At 40.5% G+C, this 12,357-nt stretch overlaps 1 protein-coding gene across 1 annotated transcript; it reads right to left on the reverse strand.

Moving 5' to 3' along the window:
• Positions 1 to 3,529: 3,529 nt before the first annotated feature.
• LOC135338511 (sushi, von Willebrand factor type A, EGF and pentraxin domain-containing protein 1-like) lies at positions 3,530 to 8,438 on the reverse strand. The gene is made up of 8 exons (XM_064534679.1): positions 8,273 to 8,438; positions 7,880 to 8,103; positions 7,517 to 7,736; positions 6,334 to 6,510; positions 5,280 to 5,483; positions 5,030 to 5,088; positions 4,096 to 4,271; positions 3,530 to 3,898 (listed from the first exon to the last, which is right to left on the reverse strand). Exons 1-8 carry the CDS (start codon positions 8,334 to 8,336, stop codon positions 3,718 to 3,720), a joined length of 1,305 nt encoding a protein of 434 aa, XP_064390749.1. The 5' UTR covers positions 8,337 to 8,438; the 3' UTR covers positions 3,530 to 3,717.
• Positions 8,439 to 12,357: the final 3,919 nt, after the last annotated feature.

Below are 12,357 nucleotides of genomic sequence, written 5' to 3' on the forward strand. Positions count from 1 at the left end.
GGCGTATCAGGAACTGCGCAATCAAGCATGCATGTGTGGTTTCTGGGAAGTGTTGCTAACATAAGAAATAAGTGATGACGCATGCAGGAGCAGGCAAATGCTGCTACTATAGCAGTTCAACACTCTTACTCTTATCTATATACTCTTGCTACATATAATTATATCAAGTCAGTATTTTTGGAGCTATAATAAGTCTCGTCGAGCATCTCTGATTACGGCATCGTTAACCCAATCCAATTTTAAAAGCAGATAAGCATATACTACCGTATAGCGGGTAATTTTCGTGGGCAAGCTGACCTCCACGAAATTTTAACGTATAGACGTACGTGGCTTACTGGAACGTATGAATGCAGCAGGCAACAAGAGACTAACGAATTTTTACTCAAGAAAACCACCGTTTTCGAGTTGAACAAATTTTTGACCCCACGAAAATTACCCGCTATACGTTTTACATGTAATACCGTATAGCGCGAAATTTTCGAGGGGCTTAATTTTCGCGGATTTCGTGGGTTGGAATTCTACACGAAAATTAAGTCCACGAAAAGTGTTCGTTAATAAGAATTACCTGCTACATGCAAATATTTAAAGGCGTGGCTTCCGGTAAACAGTCATTCCGCGAACATTGTGCAACGAAATGGCTTTTAGAGGCCAATCCACGAAATATAAGTGCCTCGAAAATTTCGCGCTATACGGTAGTTGTACCATGGATATCAAGGGTGTATTTGTACTACCGAGGGCAGTTGTATGTATTCCCCGAGGGCGCAGCCGGGAGGGTATACATACAACTGCACGAGGTTGCAGTGGACAACTGACTTGAAGAAACTCCTTTCTACCAAAAATGGAGTGCGTCAAATTCGCGAAATTGATATGTGGCAGAGCAATATAGATGCATAATTGAGTAGAATGGCTCCAATGAAAGTGAGCGTGATTCTATTAGCGCTTGATTCCTTGTTTCCTGTATAATCATATCATTAGCAAATGTAAAAGTAAACATATAGGTAGCATCATCTACTATAACTCCATGACACCGATATCCTTGCTCTTGTAAGGCCACTCCAAGTGACACTCTGGTTTCTGGTCCTGAAGTTTTTCTAATTGCATGCGGGCGGGCGACTTTTCTCATTATGTCATTATCAATTTCACCTTACGAATGCAAATGAATATCATTAATTACACTATTTTGTGCCACATGGACCATTCTGCGCATAGATAGAAATCCAATAATGAGATAGAAATCCAAGAATAAAATCTGATGCGGGCGGTGGACCAGAAACTAGAGTATCACTTGGAGTGGCCTAACTATAAAATTATATAATATATAATTATACCACTGAAAAACAATTTAGGACTCATTTTTACAGAGGTAAGGATTGATACATAAGTCAAGTATGAAAGAAGACAAGTAGATTAATGATATTCATAGCTGACAACCTTACACCTGCGTGCCTTTGATCAGACTCAAGCGCCATGCAGGCTGGTGGGTTTGCTACTGTTGTGCAAACCACTGTGCACCCTGTGGCCATGCACCTACATGCAAATGGCTTTGAGTCAAGTGAAGCAGTACATTGTAGACTACTTCAAAGGCACTTGCATGATGTATTTACTATTTATATCACATTGTGTACACAGGGGACCCTACCCAATTTACTCACCACTGATAATAAATACGCCCCCAATGGCTATGACCCATGCCCTGAGAAGCTCTTTTAGTACGTTGTATTGTATCTCATTCTGTAACTATACAATGCAGTTGTAGAACAGTATATACATACGACTCATCATTACAGTATACAATAATAACCAAGTATGATATTCTTAGCACAACCTTATACACACCACTTTGAAGTAGGTCTACAATGTGCTCAGTCTGTTTCACCAGACTCGACTCAAGGCCATGCATGCAGTGTGCATGCATGCCCACAGACTACAGTTGTGGTTTTGCTATAATTATATTATGTTATGCTCTAGACAACTGTTGTGGAAACCCCACTGATGTGAGTGTGCCCTGTGGCCATGCACCTACATGCAATGTCTGACTGCAACTACAACTACATACATAAAACTCTCTAATGTTAAGTTGTTGTTTTGTTTTGATTGATTGTTTGTCGGTTACAGGACTGCATTAAAACCCACACTACACTGTGGGTGCAGCATTTCCTGCCCAAATAAAAATGAAAGTTATCATCTATCTATCTTGTATGAGAACCCAATTTTAGGAGTGTTGTTGCTGAAGTTGACTCTAATTCACAATGCAGGCATAGGGAGTGTCAATTAGTAGCCTCGATTCCAGGCCGTTAATGCGGCCTGGAATCGAGGCTAGTCAATTAGCAGTCAACAGAAGTCATACACACAGGGTTATCAATATACAAGGGGGCACTTCCAAACGACTTTTGCAAACTTTAACGTCAGCCAAGTTATAAACATATTATGTTGCTGCACACACGTTTGAAGAGTCTGCAAATGGCGTAAGAAAACCTAGCCATAACTCGAGAACGAAGCATTATTTTGCAAATCCACTAATTGCGATATAACTATAGAAACTCTTACACTTGCATGCACTTCATTTGTCATTGAGCAGCAGTAGCAGTCTACACACGCACGCACGCACGCACAGATGCAGGAGGACAGCTATACAATTTTTCAGTGAGCAAGCTATAACAGATTTGTATAATGATGTATAATGTGCGCTGTTGTGTGACTACATGTGTCATATGCAATTAAATGCAGTGGCGGATCCAGGAATGTTGAGAGGGAGGTTCCAAAACAGTTAAAAAAAAAGGTCATCACTTTTCCTAAGCAATGAGCATGCGCATTAGAGAGCCCTGCCCACATATCAATTATGAAATCAGCCTAGTAACTACAGATCACGATCATTCAAGCTGAGTTGCTAGCTTGGTAAATTGATCTCCAGTGTTTCTTGCATGTGTGAAAGGGGGGGTTCCATGGAACCCATCTGGATCCGCCACTGAAATGGGTGTGGAAGTGGGCGTGGCCCTACACTTTTTGGCCAGCAAACCTGCTCTGTTCCACAACCCCACCTATGTAAATTTCCTGGATCCGCCCCCTCACATAACATGCAACCTTTGGACGCGGTATATATGATCACACAAACACAAATCTACCAACATGTCCGATCTTTGTTAGGGTTTCATCTAGGATAAAAACTTTGAAAGGGAAGATTCGGGCACGCCGCAAATTGTTAGGCTGCGACCATTAATTCTGTTGACTACACTCCCTAATGCATCACAGTAGATCTAGTTATATAATTATTGCAGATTACAGACAGTAGATTCCTTTTGGTTGTGATTACATGTACATGTAGTTGAGCTAATTACATTAACCAATGTTCATGTAGTACTAATGTGATTATGTCATTATTTAACATATTGGGGGGGGTCACTCCTGACCTCCCACTAAAAGAAAAAAACCGTGCTTGTATTAGCTAAAGGCTATTATATAGTATAAAGAGTGGAAGTGGGCGCGATGAGAAGGCTAATATCCGATGACCATGCACCACATGTTAACTTGCTTATTCAAACAAGATTCCCAAAAAGAAATGAGCTACATTGTGGTCAATAGCTTGCCTTTTTACAATCAGCATACCATGCATGCAATAGATCTATACATAATAATTATGTAATCATGTACGTATTGTCTTTTCTACAAATGTTATAGTAAGAGTTTACTGCGGCTTATTGCATTTCTTTCCACACGGTTTCATGTGTCAGGATTAACTGCACACTCGGTATAGAAATCGGAAGGTATAGCCACAGGGCAACTCTTGACAATGTCAACAACATACCACTGAATTTTGACAGAAGGAGCAGAGGAGACCCAACGTTGAATGACTTTGACCATCTCATGAGCAGACACATTCTCAAGACCAAGTAAAGTGGTCCTATACAAACAAACATTTAATGCAAGCTTTTAAGTACAGTCGAAAGAAAATCTTTGATTATAGAACTTTTCGGCTAATCATTAACCCATGCCAATTTTTAAAAGGAGACAAGTTGCATGTAAGCCGTTACTAGCTGTGCTGTGTATGCATAATGCTTGCTTACATGCAGTGTTATCTTAGTTGATAATAGTGTTTACCTGAAGTGTGCCTCAGTCTGGGATGAACGACAACTGAAGAAACTCCTTTCTACCGAAAATGGAGAGTGTGTCAAATTCGCGAAATTGATATGTGGCAGAGCAATAGATGCATAATCGAGTAGCACTTCTTCAATGGCTCCAAGGAAAGCGAGAGTGATTCTATTAGCCCTTGATTCCTGTATAATCGTAGCAAATGTCACGGTAGCATACATAATAATTATTATATATAGCATCATCTGCTCAGAATATGTTTTGAGTGAGGGGGATCAGTGCGTGCATGGGGGGCATAATTATAGCACACCACCTGAATTAGATAGGAATTCAAAACATTGTTACAGTATGCGAGAATATGTTCTTGCTATTTTAATGTTGGCTACTGCATGTGTATACTGTATATACTCATCATGCATGGCCATGCTGTGGCCATGCATACCTTACATACATTTTGAATCTGCTGAAGCAGCACATTGTTAGACATAGCCAGCCACTTCAAAGGCACTTGTATGGTGTACATATATTGTAGGATATCTCAAAGGCAGGACGTATATACCACAACCAACTTTCCCTTCCCATACACTATGTACTTCCAATCCTATGTGTGAAGACACGCATTATGTGTACACCACCACTAGCTAGGGGGCACACTACCCAATTTATCACCGATAATAAGTACGCCACAATGGCTATCATGCATGCAGAGTGATGCATGCAGCAACACATGCATCTGCTTTGAAGTCTCTCACATACATGCAGATGGCATGCACAAGTGGTTCACCATGCAAGAGTGCCACACTCGTACAGTAATGACTATCAGATCACTGAGTCAGTATAATTATTATATAAGAAACAGACATCAGTCACAATTGCAGTCAGCTTCAAATTAAAGTTTGCTCAAATTTTCTCTGGACATACTTATGACCATGCATGAACTTACTTCCCAATCCAAGCAGCTACCCGAAGTAGGTGAAAACATCAGTTGCATTTTTGCTTCATCTGTGTGGACAATTAACTCATTTGATTAAAGAAGGAGTAGACAATTTCTAGTCAAAACCATGCAGTACTCTGAATAGGAAAGCCACGCAGAATATAAATTATAGCTAGCCTATAATATATACTGTGTAACACGTGTTCCAGTCGAAATGAGGAGAGAAAGTTGATACTGTACAGTAGAGTGAAGAACTTACCCACACAGATTGGTGCAGATGAAGACCAGCCACTTGCATACCGGTAATTGTAGCTGTTGTATCTGTTGTATTGGCAGTTTCGGGTTGAACTGCCAATCAAATTGTAGCCTTCGTTACAGCTGTAAATGGCTGTCTTCCCTACTGTCGTACCGGTAGAGGTATCCACATTTCCATTTCTTGGGACTGGCAGAGGCCCGCAATCATCTGTATTAAATTGGAGATGCAGTCAAGTGCATACAACTGCTATTAATATTTTAACTAGAGCACTGAAGTGCTATATAACCCTCGGCTGTTGACATGAATAATAGATGCAATGAGCATGGAAGCTCAGGCTGGCTAAGCAGCAAGTAACAGGAGTAAAGTAAACTAGAGGCATGCTGGAAACGGAGTTTTAGTAGTGCATGAGACAGCTCCTGGTATATGTTTTGGGGAGGATAAGCACAACAACCGCAATCATAATTCTAGCTTTCTACTTTAGGGATCCTTTTCTATTGATCCTGGTAAAGGATCACTTCAGCTGCATATACTATATGTACCTCGAATAAAGACCGCATGTACCTAGCAAGCCAAGCAGCCAACGTGCAAGTTCAAGCTTCATATTTTGCTCGCTTTTATTCGCCAATGGAGCTTTAACATCAAAATCTGCCACTATTAAAACTAATAACTTATTGTGTGAAGGCTATTCCCATGCTGTAAAGGACCGCTATGGATCCAGGTAAGCAGACTCAGAAATTACAAGCATGCATGCAGACAAACTAAACGACTACTACATAACCTGTTGGCCGCAGCACGGCCTCGGGTAATGACATGACCGCCCTTCAGTTGCATCATATAAACTGTGCCATGGTTACAATTATAGTTAAGAGCTGGTAATGTACTTGCAGTATTATAGTTCAGGAATATGGTTGGTTACTAACACGTCTATATAGACACAAAAATGACTACGCCTAGTTACCACGTATTAGACAATAAGATAATGTGTATGTTAAATTGAGATTGAGGATTAAAAATAGCCACGATGAACTAGGGCACATCACAGATAATGAGCACTCACAGGCACAATTGGGTGTTGTTCCACTCCATCCTCCGTTGGTGCAAGTACGTTCAGAACTACCAACCAAGCTAAATCCTCGGTTGCAAGAGAATCTAGCCACTCTCCCAGGAATATAAGGAGAGTCATACGTCACCAATCCATTGCCAATTGAGAGATCACGGCAGAGTCGTAACTGAGCTGTATATAATTAATGTGAAAACACAAAACGTCACGATTTAATAACAAACATGGATTAGTGCTACACAATTAGTACGTATATACATGTATTATTATGTAGCGTTTTTCCAGCACCAAACATTTAGTAATGCGAGCTTTGCGAGTGCTTATGACATTGCAAAATAAGACCACAGACTTATACAATCACATCTTTTTGCCTGATCACAAAAGTTACCAGCAAAAGTGTTAAAAGTTTTTCTTTGTGAAATATGGTGGCAAAAACAGTCTACAGGCGACTTCCTCCAAGATGTAACAATTGGAAAATAATCAAACACATGCAATTTAAATGACTTATAACAATATAAATGAAAGCACCGCAGGTGCATGCTGATGCCTCGGTGGAGGTGTCAAAGCTACACTACTAGCTATTAGGAATAGCTTTTATATACACACATTATATCATGATGAACACTTTTGCATTAATTAATTTTACTGCATGCAGGCAGAATCCAGAATCGCAGCAAATTAAAGAGTGCATGGGTAATGATCGACTACGATTGTTGTTAAAAAGGATCGATGCCAAAAGTCCAAAATTAATGGCTGCTGCATCAGCAGAGCTTTGCAGCTCTCTTCTCACTCTTGCAGCTACCAATAGCTAGCGTTCTAGTGCAGAGCTAACTACTAAGTAGTATAGAGTAGCAACACTCTATGGACAAGTTTTGCTACGCACTTTTCTGAAAAGGCTGCAGTGACATTCCTAGTATATAAGCAAAACTATAGGCATAACTCGAGACAAATCCATGAATTAAAATCCAAGAAAACATGATTAGAAGCCTATATATAGAAACTCTTACTTGCATGCATTTCATTGATCTTTGAGCAGCTGTAGCAGTATACACATGCACAGAGACACACAAAAACACACTACCGTATACCTCGCTTGCATGCGCGCATGCATCGAGGCATATTATTATATAAGTCAGTATGAGAGTACAGACTGTGCTATGAATGCATGGTTCATACTCACAATAAGTGTACAATCCGACACACTTGCTAGTGGAAGAGTTGATACTTGTGTAGTTTGTTTCGGATACATACTCAGCAGTGATGTTGCCCGAGCCATTGACACTCTGAACATCACAGCAGTACACTCCAGTTGGGCTGTTTGCTGAATAACTGTGCAGATGGAGCTCTTGGCGTGCTCTGGTCACATAAAAGTTGTTGTACTGCTGGGAACTACCAACAACCTGCAGAATACAAGTGCACAATCATGCAATATAATTATGATAATTATGTATATCAATTAGAACAAAAAGTTATATAACCATGCATAATTATTATTACAGCACTGCTATAGATATAATTATAGGTAACGTATATAGCCACTAACCTGCCCGTCGGGGTAGAACCACTCTCCATTCTCCTCGTTTTCAAATGGATCATCAACATCACGACAGCAGTTAGGAATTTCAGTGTGGCACACAAGAGGTCCTTCGTTAGTATAGGATGTCCGACTAGACCAGGAGTAGTAAGACGAGTATTCACGACCAACTCGGCTGATGTCTATGACGCTGTTGGCAAGTACTCTCCTGCCATATCTCTTCAGGGTGAAGTCTATAACGACAGTGAATACATGCACTGATTGATTACTTATACAATTGGCATGGTATAATCTGAAAGAATGCAGGGTTACTGAATGCAGCTATAGAATGTGCAGCATGCATATACAGTCATATCTCCACTGTATAACTATAATATATAATAATTAATTATATTCCATTACCTAAACCATTCACAGCTAGAATGCAGCTCCCAATGAGCACCAAAAGAATCAGTGCTGTCTTCATGTCTTGCTGAAATCACTGAGAGTCTTGCTGAAATCATGCACTGACTCAAAATTTAATATAGACTGGCAGTGTCAACCTGTGCTTTTATACCATGCATTACCATAATTATATTGTACCATCATGAATGACATCTATAGGAGGATGACCATATCCTGTTGACATACACTTGCCATCTTCACCCATGCACACAATAGATTTTCCCAAAAGGAAGCGCATGCTTTGACACACACTTGCCGTCTTCGCTCATGCACACAAAGCTAGATTCCCAAAACTGCATGAGTGCATACACTTACCGCTTTTGCCCATGCATGCACACACTTCAAAATCAAGATTTTTTTTATATTTGCCTGGCAACATGACTCAGTTTTGGAGTGTGTTTGAAATCATCAGAGTCGTTTAGTAATTCATGTAGACTATTATAGCTATATATACTTGATATTCAAATTAAGGTTTGATGATTCTCCTCCATGCATGCAACACCAATCACTTATTGGCTTGGCAATTGTATCAGAGGCATGCAGTTGCACGTTATTTAATATGGCCTGTAATATTTCTATACAGCTTCCATCTCTTTCACTGTAAAAAAAAAGTGTGTGCTGAGCATACGGCGCATATTGCACGCTTTTAGTTGCGTATTGCACATGCACTTTTTAGTGTGCTCAGCACCCTTTATTTTTTTGCAATGTTCTGACAAGTGCATAATCTACCTATGAATACAAGGTCAGAGACGGTACACGAGTCCAGCCCAGTGAATATATATATAGACACCCGGTTTAATTAAATACAGCAGTTGATAAGGACCAGATGATGTCCAGTCCAACCATGTATGATACAATGCCATATTAAAGACAGTATAGAGTCTATTATATACCATACAAACAATTTCCCTTCCCATACACTATGAACTTACATACAACTTCCTTTCCCATACACTATGAACTTACATCCTGTGTGTGACACCCATCCACTTCACCCACAGCTGACCATTCACCATCCTGACTCAAAAGTGGTTTCCTTCCACTTATCTATAGCTATCTAGCTGGCTCAACTCGAGTGATTCTCATGCATGCACTTTAGATCCCATTTGAGTGTATTTAGCAGGGACTCATGAGTTATATAGTACCGGTACTATAAGATTGCTCTGGGCTACAAACTACAACATTAACAGTTTATTGTGATTTACAATGGCTGTAATAACATATAAGAGCTAGATGATTGTAGTCCGTAAACGTAATAACATAAATAATGGTTGAGAAAGCTCCACTGTTGACGATGGACCCGTGACTGTATTGGTTGATTTTCACTTGGCAGTTATGGAAGTTCATGACTGGAACAGATGAGTGAGTTGCAATGTTCGTTGTAGTTCATCATTTCCACATTGAAACTGGTTTCTTTTGGTGCAGATAAAACTCTGGATACGGCATTCTGTTGCTTCTCACTACATTCGTAGACATTCCAAAGAACGATGTCCAGTTCGCTCTTTAATGATTTTCTCTGAAACACCAGCATTGTATAGCTCAGTAGCTCCTGTTGCTCTGAGGCTATATGATTTGTTCTTCCCAGAATCCCAGCAAGAGTACACATGTCGTTCACCATTTTGTACAGTTTTTTCTTCCTACCTGCAGGGACACAAGTGTACCATGTTTGAGATTCGAGTTGGACATTTTCGAGGGGACAGACGTAAAACAAGTCTGTTTCGATAGCTTTTCTAGGAAGCTTACTGATGTACAGGTCCAGTAGGTAGCAATGGCATCTTTCTCCAGCTTCAGGAACTGCTGCCATGAAGACAGTTTTGTTCTGCAGGTTTAACTGGCCTAGTCCACCTGTACGGTTTTTGGATGCATTCTCGGTGTATCTGTAGCCTCCGACTTCTCTTTTCAATTGGGTTCACGATGCTCGTTTCCTCCTCTCAGGCAAAAACTTTTGCCATTTGAAGAGAATACAGCACGTTGAAGTGATACAGGGTCTTGCACACCCAATGCTCCAGATGACCAAAGTTGCTGCTCTTCTTCCTTCGAAAATGGCTTTGCTGTTTTCTTCTCCGATCCAATACCATAATTCCTTCCTGAACACAGAGTCCATGGTGTTCTGAAGAGTGACAAATTCGGCATTGTTTCTTGCAAAAAAGTTTGGACACCTCTGTGGATCAACAGTTCGCATGTATCGAAGGAGGCCTGACATAATGCTGTGCAGAGTAGTTGGAGGATAGGATTCTCCAGTGACCTTCCTGGTCTCGACAAAAATACTGCAAGCCAATAGTTCAGTTTCTTGGTATCCATCTCCTCCAGTAGATTTTCAGGACACTTCAGTCTCCAGTTGGTCTTGGATGTTTCTGTTCTTCAACCAGCAATGGAAGTTTCTTAGAGACCACGCAGTTGCATATTCTGTCTTCTTAGGAACAAAAGGCTTAGACATGCATGCAGCTTAGTTAGTTCGGCTTCACTTGCTGTAGAGAAGCGCTGCATGGATTCTAGCTTATAGGTATCTTCGGTAGGTGCTCAACAGTATAGTAGTAGGAGCCGCTCGCTTCCTGGGCTTGCTCGCACCGTTTGCAGGCTTAGGTTTCTTCGTTTCGAGAGTAGGAGGAGTAGGAGCAGCTCACTTCCTGGTTGCAAAGCTGCATGGGGGAGGAGCTGGTTTTGTGGGTGGAGCTATGACTATCTATCCATTCGTCCATACCGATATTAAACTGCAGTGGAACAGGCCCGACTCGAACTGTTCTTAGCAGAGAAGCAGAGATGGCTTCGGACATTTCAAAAGAAATGATGCAGTTGTTAGGTTGACTGTTGCTAAGCTATATAGTGCATTTTTAGTAGTCACCTTAAGGTATTTATATAGCGCACTGGAATTTGTACAGCGAAGCAGTGCATGCAATTATAATAAGCATATCACATCCATACCAGTAATTGCACGTTGTCAATGCACGTCATCAAGCGAGTAATTGAATGCACATGCAGGAGCTTGTTAATAATGGCAACAACATAAATGCAACGAAAACTGATTCATAACAAGTAGCAATCAATAGTTTACTCGTGTAACAATTAGTATAATTAATAGTATGGCAATATGGGATTAACAGCACTCATAACCAATGGCAAGGATACTAATTGCCCCGAGGCGTAGCCGAGAAATTAGCCGCGGCTGTTATTTGAACGTGCGGTCGTCAAGGCAAGTAATTGCACGGCGTTACTGACGACGTGCAATTACTGATACGCGATTAATCACTGTACGAATCACAGTGAATAATAGGAGAACATGCGATTAATAGTACTCGTACTACTAATAAGCACTGGCAAGGTAAATAGCACTCGACATTGTTTTTATATACTCGTGCTATTAATTCACTTCTAAGGTTACGGTAAACCGTTTGCTCATTAATTATTCATGAGCTAGACGCTTTTACTAAAGTCTATTTGTGTTGAGTTTGACCTTCATAAAGTTGTCATGATTGTCATACTTCACTGAAATTCAAAGTTTCATATACCATTGGATTCCTTGTTAAAAAGCGCTTCTATCTATATGCTGTAGAGCTGGTAAGCTCCAACCAGCTAAAAGTTAGCATTTTCCATGTAGAAGTCCCAGGTAAACTTGTCAACCACATAAAGCATAAATGAAGCCATAATTTACCACATAACTTCCGGGGTCGAACTCAATGCAAATAGACTTTAGATAGCTTAGGTGCAGTCTACTATAATATACTTATATGCGAGAATAAAAGGCTATTGAAAGCTCTCTTGCATGGCTCTGTCCACCATTTTAAGTACATATTCTTATTAACCCGAGATGCGCCTGAGTAATACATGTAGTAGTCGGTCAGTCTGTCTGAGTCAGCTCACCTGGATGCGATAGCACTGTGTTTGTACCATGGATAGCCTCAACACAATACGGTAGTAGTATTAAATTAGACAGATTTTAATGTAACAGTGGCGGATCCAGGAAAGAGGGGGTTCCAAACAACGAGTGCAGAGTAAGTCGCACGGAGCGCAACATTTTTGAGCGGTTACGCCCACTTCCGGTATAA

The sequence above is a fragment of the Halichondria panicea genome, chromosome 1 (genome assembly GCF_963675165.1).
Source record: "Halichondria panicea chromosome 1, odHalPani1.1, whole genome shotgun sequence".
NCBI lineage: Eukaryota > Metazoa > Porifera > Demospongiae > Suberitida > Halichondriidae > Halichondria > Halichondria panicea.

Coding starts and splice junctions, on each gene's coding strand:
- LOC135338511 (XM_064534679.1), bottom strand. CDS start 8,336: ATGAAGACAGCACTGATTCTTTTGGTGCTCATTGGGAGCTGCATTCTA. Junction 8,104..8,272: donor TCTAGCTGTGAATGGTTTAG/GTAATGGAATAT, acceptor CTGTCGTTATAG/ACTTCACCCTGAAGAGATAT. Junction 7,737..7,879: donor GGTTCTACCCCGACGGGCAG/GTTAGTGGCTAT, acceptor TGTATTCTGCAG/GTTGTTGGTAGTTCCCAGCA.